Source organism: Colius striatus, chromosome 10 (genome assembly GCF_028858725.1).
Source record: "Colius striatus isolate bColStr4 chromosome 10, bColStr4.1.hap1, whole genome shotgun sequence".
Lineage (NCBI taxonomy): Eukaryota > Metazoa > Chordata > Aves > Coliiformes > Coliidae > Colius > Colius striatus.
Genome location: NC_084768.1, coordinates 19,259,320 through 19,273,750, shown reverse-complemented (window position 1 = coordinate 19,273,750; position 14,431 = coordinate 19,259,320). Strand labels below are relative to the sequence as shown.

The window sequence follows — 14,431 nt, the reverse complement described above, 5'->3', positions numbered from 1 at the left end:
TTAGAGCATGGGCGAGTCTTTCTTGTCCTGCGGGCTCTCCGGGAGCTTGGTGGTGTCTGGGAGGAGGCTGCTCGCTGGCGGAGGGCTGTGGGTAGCTGGAGAGAATAGGTTCATGGCATCCAAAGGCAAGGGCAGGATGAAAGCAGCAGGTTTCTCTGCAGTGAGGGAGTGCAGTGCGTGGAGGTACCGGAGCTGGGCAGCAGCCGGGGCATGGGACAGGATCTCTGCTGCCACCCGCAGGGACTCGGAAGCAGCCTTTTCCCCCTCAGCAGCGATTACCTAACAAGCAGGAGAATAAGGGAGGTTTCTGTGAGGCTGGGAGTAAGGAGACACAGGCTCTTTGTTGTAGAGAGAGGTTGCCACCGTGAAATTCTCACGGCCAGCGTGATTATAACATTGCTGCTCTCTTGTACATCACAGCATGTACTAGACCTCTTGGTGCTCCCAAAAGTTTGGAAGCTCACGTCTACCTTGTTTTCTTAAGCCCTATCAGGCATTTTGCACCCTTGCTGCAAAAGCATAAGAGGGGGAAACCCCCAGGCTGAGCTTGTGGGAGAGGTGCTGGGCACCAACCATACCCAGGATCTTGAGCAGTTCAGTGCAAGGGATAGAGACCAGCCAGGGCTGAGCAAGGTGCAGGGTGCATGACAGCACTGACAGCCTTGCACTGAGCTCCCAGAGGACAGTGAAACCCTGAGGATGAGGTTCCCACAGGGACTGCTGTGGGCCCAGGGATAATCTCAGACCCCCTGGGGTGTCTTTCTGTCCTAACCAAGGCCAAGTACTGGATCTGGCACTCCACTGGGCTGGCCCGGACTTGCTGCAGCTCCCCTTGCTAGGCCCAGTTCTTAAACAGGAATTAAAGGGATTAAATCTCTTCCCAGAGCTGTATCCTTGTGTGTCATGCCCAGGGGAGCTCAAGCTCAGGGTGGAAAGGAAGGAGGGATGCTTTGGAAGGAGATGAGAAGTGTTTGGAGTTGGCATACCCGTGCTTTGGCCTGTCTCTGGGCCTCTGCTTCCACAGCCAGGGACTGCTGGACTTCAGCAGGCAGCTGCACAGTGTTGCTGTGGTAGGAAAGGACAGGGATTAGCAGAGCTCTCTGCTCTCCTCGCAGCACTGGTTGCTCAGTCTGAGGCTTGGAATGGGCTCATCAGGCATTGTCTGCAAAGATCAGTCATGTTCTTTGTTCCCTAGGTGTCCCTCTTTCTGTGTTTAGCCTTCTATCTCTCTTCCCACCCTTCTTTTCCAGCCTGGTTTTCTAATGTCTAGGCTTGCATGATCACTAAGCAGAATAGAGACCTCTTCTCTCTGTGCCTCTGAGGCTTTGAAGTCTAAGCTCAGTGCTTGTGAGGCAGCAGAGAATCCACTGGAAGACATCTCCCAAGACAGGCACAGGAATTTCCTTCTCTTCCTCAGTGTACTCATTCACCTCTTGTATCTCACTTCTGTGGCCCTCTACACAACAAGGAAGTCTCACCACACCACATGAGCTCCTGAGTGATCAGCCTCTCCCTGCTAGGGGCGTGAGACCCTGAGGCCTTTGCTCTAGAGTGGGACACAGAGGGCTCAGTGCCTGCTGCACCTCTTGGGCTGCCATCATTGGGTACAAACTCTGCCTGCAGCAGCGGTGATGTGATGATGAGATCCTAACTGTCCGTGCAGGAGCAAGCACAGCCTGCACACATGGAAGTGTCACGTCAGGCAGTGGCTGCAAGGGGCAGGGAAAAGGGGAAGGTGAGAAGTGAGGCTCTGCCTTCTGCAGAATAGCTGCAGGGAGAGAGAGACAGAGGTGAAGCAGGGAGAGGAGCAGACAACGGTGAGCAGGGCAGCACGGGCCCTTGGAGAAGGCATTTCCACCAGCATTTCCTACCTACATTTCTGTTCTCTCCACTTTGATCCCCCAGCAGCCTGTGACCGCATCCAAAGCCACCTGTGAAGAGGAAGGTTTTTAGAGCACCAGCCCTGGCCTAGGCCCCTTACAGAGAGTAAGTTCAAGGCAGTTAACTGCAGGACTGGGAGGCAGATTTGCTAGTTTTTGTGTGCTGTTGTGTGAGGCCCCTCAGAAATAAAATTGTTTCCTCACTTTTCTTCCAATTTGTGTTTGCCCCGGGGGTTTGGCACAATTTAACTAATCCATAGTGGTTCAAGTGTGGAACCCATTCAGTTCCTGACTGGTATCATCATGTACATGAGTCATGGCCACAAAGAACAGCTGCTGGAGCTCCCATGCAGGCTGGGTTTCTGGCAACTCAGGCTGCAAGATACATTTCTTGTGAGAAACCCCTCTCTGGGGTAAGTACTGAAGCTGGGGTATCACAAAGCACTGATGAAGCTGGTCTAAGTGTTTCCTTCATGCTCCTTACCATGCCCACCTGTGGGGCCCACAGTGTATATCCTTCCCCTAAAGTGAGCCAAGTCAAAAAACAAAGAGAATAAAAATGTCCTGTTTTTCTGAGAAGGAGACATGTGGTTTTGTGTTGTACCCTTCTGCAAACCAGTGCCTGTGATTTTGCAGGACTGATCACCCAAGATGCTTTGGGGAACCTCAGTTTGCCCCTTGCTCTGTTATCTTCCCCCACCCAGAAGGACCTTTATTTCCTGGCTGATACTCTTCCTCTCCAGGAGAAGTTCAGAGAAGGCTCGATGTGCCAGCAGGCGCTTGGTGGTGGTCTGCACCAGCAACTGAATGGCGCTGGAGATGCTGCTCAGGGTGGTGAGGAGAAGAGAGGCGTTCTCCAACCGGTAGTAGCAGACAGCATCTATCTCCAAGGTAACCATGTCTTTGGTCACCACCTAAATGGAAGACATGAGAGGAGATGGAGCTGGTTCCGACAGCTCTAGGGTGGCACAGAAGCAAGGACACAAGAGAATGATGAAGACTAGCTGGATTGTTAAGTCTTCGTAGTCTGGTACTGCCAGACCTTGGGCAATCTAAATAACCTCTGGATCTCAGTTCTCTGAGCTGCACCTCAGTGCAACTGTGTGTGGGTTGTCAGCCTCCATGGTGTTACTACCCTCCCTATTAGTGTATGTTCCCACTACAGCATGTCAAACTGGAGAGGACTGAAAGCAGTTTTTTAAAAGAAGAACACTCACTATGGTGAATTTTTTCCCTTCCATTTTCTGAGGTGGTAGGGTTACTTTCAGGGTTTTGTCCAAGCTTTTTTATGCAGGGATGGAGGCTGGAAGCACAAGGTGTAACGTTACAAATCTGGAGTTAGTGTACAGAGGAGGTGTCAGCCATACCTGATGGAAGGGGATCTCTAGGGTTTTAAGGCGGAGGTCTACTTTGTGATATGTGTCCAGACAGGGAAGGAAAAAGAAAAGGCCTGTGGGAGGAAGAGAAATGCAGCTGATGATCATCAGAATCACACCAATTGCCTCTCCTGCTCTGGGGCACAAGGAGGGGCTTTAGCATGCAGAAGTACAAAGGAACAGCAATGCACAGGCCCAGTCTCTGAGGTTATTTCTGTGATGGGAAAAGTTACTAGAAGCTCTTGGCCCTAAGAGAAAGAGAGCAAAGACATCATATCTCCTCTGTGGCTGTGCCTGTTTGGAGGGCACCAGCATGTGAGCTTTAGTAGAGCATGATGAAGACCACCAAGGTGGCTGGAGGGAGTTCAGTAAACACCTTACCAGGCCCTCTGGCTCTGCCGGGAAGGAGATGCCCAAGCCGGAAAACGATGGCTCGCTCGTACTCCCGCACTACCTGCAGAGGGAAACAGAAGCTGGGCTGGAGAGGAGGCACAGAGCTGGGGAAAGGAGAGGTGGCTGATCTGGGCAAGCCCTGCAAAGGGAGGGTTTCAGCAGGTGGGACCCAGTGAAGTCACCTGTAACTGAGACCCTGTACCCATCCAGAGAACCTGACCCAGAACTGCTGCCTGGTGGTATGTGTGTGAGGAGCACCCAAGCAGTCCTGGGACTGCCTGACATTTGGTTAGAGCTGCCCAGGCTTTCCCAGGATGAGGCCAGAATTCTGCTTCCTTTGAGCCTGGCTCAAACTTCTTCCTCCTTGGTTATTTCCCTCCAAGGGACCCATGTGTCTGTGTGCTCATGTGTGTGTGATCTGAGCCACAATAATGATACTCATGTTGAGAACAAGATGCACATGAAATTTCCTGAGAAATGGGAATCAAAACATGCCTACTTTTAGCCATTTTCTATATCTGAGAAAGGGGGGAAATCTGCCTTTAACCAACAGATCAGTCCCTGGGGTCCAGAGGCCTCTGTGGCAGCAACACGGGATAAAGCGTAAGTCAAAATTGATGGTGAGTTGAACAAGTGTAAACAGGGCCTTGTCCCAAAAGAGCTTTATGCGTGTGTCTGGCACATGCTGAACCAACAGGTTACATACATCCACATCAGATGCCAAATACTAAACCTGGAGAGGCCACGTGGCTTTTCTCACCTTCATGCAGAACCAGACAGAAATGGGGAAGGTCATTATGATGAACAGGAAAGATAAGATGGTCAGAAGCCACTCACAGATGCCCAGGCCTGGAGACTTTACACCTAGTGAGAAATCCAACATGGCTGTGTTAGGAGAGGACTGCTCCCAAGATGCTGGTGGCCCAAAAAGTGTCTGCACCCACCAGCCTCAGTGTTGTCCTTTGCCTAGACCTTGTGTATGGAAACAATTTGTCTCTCTCTGGAGCTGTGTTAAAGAATTCTTCCTGGCCCAGGGGGGCCAGGAGCTGCCAGGAGGGACTGACAGCTTCCGCCTCTGCTTTGCTGACAGAAATTGAGCCATGCTTCTCCATAGTGCCTTGACTAGAGAGCAGCCTTTAGCCTGAAGACCTGTGTTGAAAGGCTTTGAATGGGCAACTTGTTGCCTGAGCTGGGATCCCAGAAGCTTATATGCAAAGATTTTAAATAACAGGTACCTTTCAACATGCACAGCCTAAAGTGCCCTTCCCTACTAGAGTATCTTGGCTCCTTTTGGTATAGGATTTTAGTGGCTTCCCAACTCACTAATTCAGTGGGATGCAGCCACTGATGCTGCTGAGATCTCCCTGTGCTCTAGAGCAGTCACAGCAAGGTGCTGGAAGCTCACTGGGGTGGTCAGCCCCAGATGAATAGGCCCTTCTACATCTGCCCAAAGCATGTCACCTTGATCTGGCTGCCCTTTGTGCTCCTGCCTGGGGGGAAATCTGCAGTTATATCATGAAAATACATAGATTACTTCTGGATGTATCTAGACCCAGAGGGTGGTCCATGTTTTCCAGTAGTGAAGTTAGCACTCCTCCCATTTTGGATTCTTCTAGCCCTTCCATCCCTTCCCCTTTGCCCTTGGAGCTCTCTGCAGAGCCAAGGGAGGTCAGATCCCAAGAACCTGCAGGATCACTAGCCCTCCACAGCACCACTCACTAGCTGGATTCCCATAACTGAGTCCTGAGGCAGAAAGAGGCAGTTGTAAAAAAATTAGTTCCCAGAGACACAGGAGCAAGTCTGAACCTTTGTGTCAGTCTAGGACAGCAGAGCATTTGGACAGCGTGGCATTTGTCTGGCATGCAAGCCAAAAGGCTAGAAGACTCATGATGCTCCCTCCTGTCATGACAGGCTGGGAATCTGCCTAACATATGGTCTAGAGAGGAGCTGGTCTCAAAAGTTATGTGGAAGGGGAGCTATAAGTGTGTAGCTCAAGTGCACTTCTTCCCTGCAGTTCTTTGAGCTGTGAATTAAGGCTAACTCCATCCACTTCAAGAAGGACAAGGCAGAGACTAGAATGTAAATAGATGTGGGGAGTAGCTAGAGGAAGCATGAAGGATGCTGTGGATATAGCTGCCTGTTGCAAAGTTCATTGCTTTGCTAGACAGGGCTGATCAGCCTGGCCTGAGTGCTGAAACTGGCTGGGAGGCTGGCTGGAGTCTCCCATACCCTGTCCTGAGCATAAATTGTCTCTGCAAGGTCAGTGTGATGATGCCAAGCAGAGAGCAGTCATGCTGTGACCCGGGCAGGGTCCCCCAGCTCTCCAGCCCCTTCCCTTCGCCATACCTTCCTCCTGCCGCTCGCTGTCCAGCAGTGCCACCGCCTCCATTTCTTCATCAGAGATCACGTCATCCACATCCACCACTGTGGATGTGTGCACCCTACCATCAGCCCCTGCCGTGCTCTTGATCTCTTTGGCTTTGTCCTGCTTTGGGTCTCCCCTTCCTTTGCTGGCTTCTCTGCTGCTTTCTCTCTTCTCTCGTTTGCTCTGAGTAGCTGGAGACTCTCTGCGTCTCCTGGGAGACTCCCTGGAAGAGCTCCGAGACCTCTTATCCATCCTCATCTGCACCAAGGAGCACACAGCTGGCTGTGGGAGTAGGAGGGATTTGTGCCTGAATTTATTGGTGCAGATGGGAAAAGGCAGGCAGGGGAGGAGAGAAGGGGAGGTGTCAGATCAAGCAGGCTTGTTTCAGGTTTATCACAGGCTTGTCAGACATAATGGGCAGTGAAGTGAGCAAGCTATGTCCCAGCTGCTCTGCTGTCATTGCACACTGCTGTGGAGATGGGAAGGTTAGACCTGGGCAGGGTGGACTCCAGGAGGACGTTCTGTTTGCATCTTTCTGCCTTTGGAAATAAAATACAATCAGAAGCACTCAGATGATTTTCAACAGGTGGTTTCTGGAAAGGTGTTGAAAAGCAACCTCAAAGTAACTGTCAGACATGTGGCTCCAAAGACCTTAAAGGGTATGAGCAGCCCAAAGCAGTAAACTTCAGGGTGAGAAACTGTTACTGGTGAGACCAGTAGCTTGCTCAGGAGTGTTTGGAGGGGATGCTGCAGAGGATAGCTAGGTGAGTAGCATCTCACACTGGTCTGCTCTTTAGAAGCCCTTTGGATGGCACAGCAGAGGGATACTGGCAGCAAACTCACTCTGTATGGGGTCACTTCACATTTTAGCAGGAAATTAGCTGGCCCCAGTTCAGACATGGACCTTCCTGAATGAGTGCAAAGCATTGAGGCTATTGCAGAGTTAGGGCTATTGAATCTAAATTGCCAAGAGTTTATGCCTAAATGTTTCCCACAGCAGGCTTGGGCAGAGCAAACACTGGAGCTTTTTCTTTTCTTTCAGCCTGTGGTGGCATCTGCAGAAACCCCTGCAAGAAAACCCTTTTAGAGTCACTGGCCATATTAAAGAAACTAGCACCTGCCTAGAAGTCTTATTGCAGCAAGACAAAGCTGGAACATAAAGTAATGACTTCCCTGTCACTAGGGCAGTGCTGAGCTCAGGGATGCCCGGTGTCTGGTGTGGAGGTGCGGGTGGAGGGGGGCAGGAAGCTGCCTGGGGAGGTGCTGCTCTTGTTTGTTCACAGATTCCTGTTTTATTGGAGACTTGTGGCCTGCCTGCAGTTAGAATATTGCAGGCAGAGGAAGGGCAGGAGCAGCAGGTCCCCGCTGTGTCCTGCTTAGTGTCTTGTCTGCAGGTCACTGGGGAAGTGATGGATGGAGAGTGCCAATGGCAGAGAAAAGTTTGGCTGAAATACCATGTACTTAATACATTCATATGGTGTCTGTATTTGCTTTGGAAGCACTCCACCTGTTCCACCTTGTGCCTCTCACTTGGCCAGCCTGGAGCAGGGGAGGATGGTCTCCAGCTGCTGAAAGAGCAGGTGGTATTTTAAGCACCAGCAGTAAAATGATGGCTCAGGTCTGGTTTCAGTGAGGCAGCATGGGCTTTGGCTTTTGTTGTCAAAAGCAATAGGGCAGATTTAAGACCTACAAACCTAAAATTAACACCTACAAGCCTAAAACTTTCTGGGTTTGTCCAGCGTTTCATTTGGCCAGTAGCTCCCAATTCCTCTGTCCCAAAGGGATGATTTTGGCTGCTACCTCAGGATGGAGGAGATGCTCTGAGAGCATGTGCTGATGGATTTGCAACCTTTGCCATCCCAAAATCCCCAGCCTCAGCCCCCTCGTCCTAAGGAACCTGTCTCTGTGTGGAAATCAACAGCACTGTTGAGGGGGTTTCCTGAGGAAACAGCCATCGCAGCCCGGCTCACTGCGCCCTGTGGCCCTGGGATCAGCGGGTTTTTCCTCTCAGATGGGCCTAAAAGATACAAGACTGCTCACTGACGTTAGTGTTTGGGTTGAAATTCTGTTGCCTCAAAGGAATTGATCCTTTTGTGCCCACGGCTCTTCTGCAATGCAGTAACTGATCACTGACCCACAGAATCGTTTTGGTTGAAAACCTTTAAGGTCATTGGGTGCAAGCCCTCCCCTCACGCTGCCAAGCCCACCACTAACCCCTGGCCGCCAGCGCCTCAGCTGTGCGTCGTCCCGTCAACCCCAGGGCGGCGGCGGCGGGAAGGGCGGTAAAGCAGCTGCGCAGGCGCGGAGCGTGTCTGGGGCGTCGCGGGTGTGAGCGGCCGGCGGCATGGCGCAGCGCGGCCGGGGCCGGCGGGGTCCTGCTGTACGTGTGGGCACGGCCGGGGCCGGCGGGATGGTGCGGTACGTGTGGGCACGGTCAGGGCCGGGGCCGGCGGGATGGTGCGGTACGTGTGGGCACAGTCAGGGCCGGCGGGATGGTGCGGTACGTGTGGGCACGGCCGGGGCCGGGGCCGGCGGGATGGTGCGGTACGTGTGGGCACGGTCAGGACCGGCGGGATGGTGCGGTACGTGTGGGCACGGCCGGGGCCGGGGCCGGCGGGATGGTGCGGTACGTGTGGGCACGGTCAGGACCGGCGGGATGGTGCGGTACGTGTGGGCACGGCCGGGGCCGGCGGGATGGTGCGGTACGTGTGGGCACGGTCAGGGCCGGGACTGGCGGGATGGTGCGGTACGTGTGGGCACGGTCAGGGCCGGGACTGGCGGGATGGTGCGGTACGTGTGGGCACGGCCGGGGCCGGCGGGATGGTGCGGTACGTGTGGGCACGGTCAGGGCCGGGACTGGCGGGATGGTGCGGTACGTGTGGGCACGGCCGGGGCCGGCGGGATGGTGCGGTACGTGTGGGCACGGTCAGGGCCGGCGGGATGGTGCGGTGCGTGTGGGCACGGTCGGGGCCGGCGGGATGGTGCGGTACGTGTGGGCACGGTCAGGGCCGGCGGGATGGTGCGGTACGTGTGGGCACGGTCAGGGCCGGCGGGATGGTGCGGTACGTGTGGGCACGGCCGGGGCCGGCGGGATGGTGCGGTACGTGTGGGCACGGTCAGGGCCGGCGGGATGGTGCGGTACGTGTGGGCACGGTCAGGGCCGGCGGGATGGTGCGGTACGTGTGGGCACGGCCGGGGCCGGGGCCGGCGGGATGGTGCGGTACGTGTGGGCACGGTCAGGACCGGCGGGATGGTGCGGTACGTGTGGGCACGGCCGGGGCCGGCGGGATGGTGCGGTACGTGTGGGCACGGTCAGGGCCGGCGGGATGGTGCGGTACGTGTGGGCACGGTCAGGGCCGGCGGGATGGTGCGGTACGTGTGGGCACGGCCGGGGCCGGCGGGATGGTGCGGTACGTGTGGGCACGGTCAGGGCCGGGACTGGCGGGATGGTGCGGTACGTGTGGGCACGGCCGGGGCCGGCGGGATGGTGCGGTACGTGTGGGCACGGTCAGGGCCGGCGGGATGGTGCGGTGCGTGTGGGCACGGTCGGGGCCGGCGGGATGGTGCGGTACGTGTGGGCACGGTCAGGGCCGGCGGGATGGTGCGGTACGTGTGGGCACGGTCAGGGCCGGCGGGATGGTGCGGTACGTGTGGGCACGGCCGGGGCCGGCGGGATGGTGCGGTACGTGTGGGCACGGTCAGGGCCGGCGGGATGGTGCGGTACGTGTGGGCACGGTCAGGGCCGGCGGGATGGTGCGGTACGTGTGGGCACGGCCGGGGCCGGCGGGATGGTGCGGTACGTGTGGGCACGGTCAGGACCGGCGGGATGGTGCGGTACGTGTGGGCACGGCCGGGGCCGGCGGGATGGTGCGGTACGTGTGGGCACGGTCAGGGCCGGGACTGGCGGGATGGTGCGGTACGTGTGGGCACGGTCAGGGCCGGGACTGGCGGGATGGTGCGGTACGTGTGGGCACGGTCAGGGCCGGGACTGGCGGGATGGTGCGGTACGTGTGGGCACGGCCGGGGCCGGCGGGATGGTGCGGTACGTGTGGGCACGGTCAGGGCCGGCGGGATGGTGCGGTGCGTGTGGGCACGGTCGGGGCCGGCGGGATGGTGCGGTACGTGTGGGCACGGTCAGGGCCGGCGGGATGGTGCGGTACGTGTGGGCACGGTCAGGGCCGGCGGGATGGTGCGGTACGTGTGGGCACGGCCGGGGCCGGCGGGATGGTGCGGTACGTGTGGGCACGGTCAGGGCCGGCGGGATGGTGCGGTACGTGTGGGCACGGTCAGGGCCGGCGGGATGGTGCGGTACGTGTGGGCACGGCCGGGGCCGGCGGGATGGTGCGGTACGTGTGGGCACGGTCAGGGCCGGCGGGATGGTGCGGTACGTGTGGGCACGGTCAGGGCCGGCGGGATGGTGCGGTACGTGTGGGCACGGCCGGGGCCGGCGGGATGGTGCGGTACGTGTGGGCACGGTCAGGGCCGGCGGGATGGTGCGGTACGTGTGGGCACGGTCAGGGCCGGCGGGATGGTGCGGTACGTGTGGGCACGGTCAGGGCCGGCGGGATGGTGCGGTACGTGTGGGCACGGTCAGGGCCGGCGGGATGGTGCGGTACGTGTGGGCACGGTCAGGGCCGGCGGGATGGTGCGGTACGTGTGGGCACGGCCGGGGCCGGCGGGATGGTGCGGTACGTGTGGGCACGGTCGGGGCCGGCGGGATGGTGCGGTACGTGTGGGCACGGCCGGGGCCGGCGGGATGGTGCGGTACGTGTGGGCACGGCCGGGGCCGGCGGGATGGTGCGGTACGTGTGGGCACGGTCGGGACTGGCGGGATGGTGCGGTACGTGTGGGCACGGTCGGGACTGGCGGGATGGTGCGGTACGTGTGGGCACGGCCGGGGCCGGCGGCAGCTGCCAGCGTCACTGCGATGAGTCCCGAGGCTGGGGTTTAGCGGCGCAGGGGTTACTTTAGGGGACGGTGACCTTATGGGGGCAGGGAGGGCACTCCATAGACCTCATTTAGGAGTGCTGTGAGCTCAGTGAGGAGCAGTTAGCCCATGGGATGGGGGAACTTTAGGAGTCTCTGTGAGGTGATAGCATTTGTGGAGGGCAGTTTATGGCGCAGGGTTTTAGGAGTCCACAGAGCTCTGGGGTTACACTGCCTGTATGGGCCGTGGTCCCATGGGGACAGGTGGTGACTGCAGGAGAGTCAGCTGAGGACGATGGATGCTGGAGGGTGGCAGCTCCTGGGATGCAGGCAAGGAAATACAGGGATGGGCAGGTAGTGGCCATTGGTGAACTTGGCTTCCCTTCCTCCCCCTAAACCTGCCATATTTGAGCAGCCATTGTGTGAGTTGGTTCATGATTGCTTCTCTTTCTTCTTTAGTGCGGACATGTCAAAGCAGGTGCAGCTTAGGGAGCTGCTGAAGAAGGAGGTGAGATCACTGCTGTTGGCTTCCAAAGAAGGCTTAACCCCAGCAGAGTTGGAACAGGAGTACATTGCCATGACTGGCAAACCTCTCCCTGTACGTGACCTGGGCTTCAAATCCACCTTGGAGCTAGTGGCAGATATGCCTCAAGTTGTCAGAGTCTGTTGTTACAAGAAAGGCACTATTATCTTGAAAGGTGAGATTTTGTTTCCCTACAGGTCAAGGAGTTGCTTGAAACCACTTACTGGTGTGAAGTGATGCTCCGAAACAGGAGTGTGCAGGATGATTTCCTAGAGCTATAGGTCATGTATAGAGATACATTCTTTTTCTTGTCTTTGATGTTTCTTCCCATGTTTTAATCTGCTATTTAAGGCTTTTCAGCTCTTTCCTCTTGAAAAATCACCTAGGTCTCTAGTTATTTTGTATGTTTTGCATTCTGCATTTAGTTTAGAAACTGCTGGAACATTTCTTATGGGTACACTAGAACTGGTAAGCATTGCTTTTCCTATAAATGCAGATTACAGCAAGAGCCAAAACCAGGGATGGAGCCTTGCAGGAGAAGCTGTAAATGTTTCTAACCCCATAGGAAATTTAGTCTGTACCAAAGAACCTTTTTCACTTCCCTTTTCTTTGGGGAAGAGTTTTGGAAACAGATGGTAAATGCAAAGAGTTGATGGGGAAGGGCAAAAGGATTTTTATATTTTTTGTAGAGAGCTACAGTGAGACAACAAAAAGTTATTTAAAAGTGAGGAAAAGATCTGTGCTGCTTTCCAGGGAGACCTTGCCTGGGCAGGTGGGTGCTCTGAAGTCAGGCTTTACTGTGATTCTGAACAAGGGGAGTAACGTGCCATTTGCTGTTTTCCCAACAAAACTTGCAGCATCTGGGTTTCCTCTTGTGAGCATGTATCCAAGAATTTGACCTGTCTTCTTACCTGGGTCTGGATTTATAGAGTTGAAGGTGCAGATTGGTTGTTGGCTGTTAAATGGTCCCTTTCACTTTACAAAAAGAGAGGAAAAGTGGTTGCCCTGCTGGAAATGGGCCATGGTTTAGTGTGATTGCTTTTGATGGAGACACCTGCTTCTGAAAAGGGTGGGGAAGAGGAGCTTTGCCTGTGTAGAGCTTTTAATGGTTTGCTGTTTTGGTCATCTAATAGCTTATTTTCTTTCTGTTATAGCCATTGCAGATGAGGCCACCAAAGCGATTGCCTACATGGTTGCCAAACAGAAAAGTGGTAAGGCACGGAAGAGTGCTGCTGCAAAGGTAGGTGCTGCTTGTCCCTCGAAGAACCCACAGTGTCCCTTGGAGGGGCAGAGCTCCTGTCCTGCCAGCAACATTGAAGGCTGAGCTGCAGGAGCTGTTGAGTTCCTTGCCTCTTTTGCTCTCAGACCTTTATAAGGCCTTCTCCAGGTGCTTTGGCCAGGCCTTCCAATACACACAGTATGGGTTTTTCTCCATGCCTGAAGTTCCCACAAGCCTGTCTGATATCATTGTGGTTAAGCAGATAAGAGCAGATTCTTTGACCCCGAAGAAGAACTTCTCAAGTGAGGTAAAGAAGAAAGAGGTGCTGCAAAGTGGGACTCGGCAGGAGGCACCTCGAGGTGAGATCTGGGAAGAAGCACCCAGAGATGGGATATGGGAAGAGACACCCGGAGATGAGGCCCAGGAAGAGATGCCCCAAGGTAAGTTGGTTTGTTATTTAGCTGAAAGCATGTATCTCTCAAGTGCTGTGGCCAAGCAACTGGATTTCCTGTGAATGTTGCTGCATTTCCAGTTGCTGTAGCAGTCCCAGATCCCCCTGGTTTTAGCACATGAGGGTTGTGGGGGTGCTGTTACAAGGGAATTGTCTTTGTAGCAGAGCACTTAACTGGAAGCTTCTTACAGTTTGCCACTAGGTTTTAGTGTGAGGTGAAGGAAGGGGTGTTTTAGCCTGTTCAGAGCATGGATTGTGTGTAGGACTGGAATTTCTAATCATTGCAGGCAACAGAGAACAAGAAGGTTCTCCTGAACATCTGCTCCACAGGCTGGTAAAGCCTTTCCGAGGTACTTTTTGAGTCTGAAGGCTTAGCACTTGTCCCAAAGGCACAGATAGAATGTTCCACAAGAGAAAGCAGAAGAGACTGCAGATGTCTTCAGCATTCCTATAACAACTAAGAGAGAAAGCAGAAAATCACATACAGCTGTTGACAAATACCTGGCTTTGCTGGGGAAAATTCATTTTAGCATCATCCTAGCAGTTGATTTAACCCTTAGCATGCTTACAAGAGCAGGCATTGTTTTGTTTCCACTTATTAAAACAGTAAAGGATGCCTCCCAAGTGAATCCTCATGACTGTGGGGGCTGTGAATGCCACAAGAGATGAGGAAAACTGAACCTGTGACTTCAGACTTTCACTTTCAGATACATTCTCTTTCTGTTTAATCTGTAATGCTGCATCAGTCCAGGAATAACAGCCAGATTATCTTCTTTTGCAGCAGCAGCACCAGCAGTTGAAATGACTCCTTTGGAATCCAGCTGTGAGACAGAGCGCGTCCATCTCACAGCAGAAGAGAAGTCAGAGCCAGTGGAAAAACAAGCAGCAGATTTGAGTGAAGGCTACAAAAAAGTAAGTAGCTGAACAAGCTATCTGTAGCTTTTTCCTGTCTTAATCCAGGGGATGTTACTCTTTATACTGCTTTTGGTTCTATAGAGTTTGCATTGTTAAGGCACTGCTGCTTCCAAAAAATATTCTACCTGTTTTAGATGAGTCTAGAGGTGACCAGACTTGTACTGATCCTGATATATAGCATTATATGCCATCCAAACTAGGTCTTTTCTGTCTCTGTCTTGTCTTGAGATCTCTGTCGCCAGTTGTCCGAGGTCAGTTAAACATGACCTTGCTCCCTGATAATAATAGTGATACCTTTTGGTGTATATACTTGTAATTGGGCTTGAATCACTTTTTTCTGAGGTGTGTGGAATTTCCTGTGCTGCAGTAGGCAGAGCTTCGGT

The 14,431-nt window shown here is 54.4% G+C and overlaps 2 protein-coding genes across 2 annotated transcripts in view; one reads left to right on the top strand and one right to left on the bottom strand.

Annotated features, from left to right (window-relative positions):
* NPHS2 (NPHS2 stomatin family member, podocin) lies at positions 1 to 6,272 on the bottom strand. The gene is made up of 8 exons (XM_010199545.2): positions 5,996 to 6,272; positions 4,410 to 4,513; positions 3,638 to 3,710; positions 3,248 to 3,330; positions 2,591 to 2,794; positions 1,876 to 1,931; positions 987 to 1,065; positions 1 to 279 (listed from the first exon to the last, which is right to left on the bottom strand). The coding sequence occupies exons 1-8, from the start codon at positions 6,270 to 6,272 to the stop codon at positions 1 to 3; spliced, it is 1,155 nt and encodes a 384-aa protein (XP_010197847.1).
* A 2,086-nt stretch (positions 6,273 to 8,358) lies between these two features.
* TDRD5 (tudor domain containing 5) overlaps positions 8,359 to 14,431 on the top strand; it is a 30,992-nt gene continuing 24,919 nt past the window's right edge. Inside the window, 6 exon segments of the mRNA XM_062004353.1 lie at positions 8,359 to 8,432; positions 11,400 to 11,638; positions 12,618 to 12,729; positions 12,731 to 13,004; positions 13,086 to 13,122; positions 13,918 to 14,045. Of these exon segments, the coding sequence (XP_061860337.1) occupies positions 8,359 to 8,432; positions 11,400 to 11,638; positions 12,618 to 12,729; positions 12,731 to 13,004; positions 13,086 to 13,122; positions 13,918 to 14,045 (864 nt within the window).

What these genes read in the sequence shown, in the direction of transcription:
- NPHS2 (XM_010199545.2), bottom strand. Translation starts at nt 6,272, where the DNA reads ATGAGGATGGATAAGAGGTCTCGGAGCTCTTCCAGGGAGTCTCCCAGG. An exon ending in CTGTCTGGTTCTGCATGAAG is followed by an intron (nt 3,711 to 4,409) that starts GTGAGAAAAGCC and finishes TTCCCTCTGCAG; the next exon opens with GTAGTGCGGGAGTACGAGCG. An exon ending in TAGAGATCCCCTTCCATCAG is followed by an intron (nt 2,795 to 3,247) that starts GTATGGCTGACA and finishes TCTTCCATTTAG; the next exon opens with GTGGTGACCAAAGACATGGT.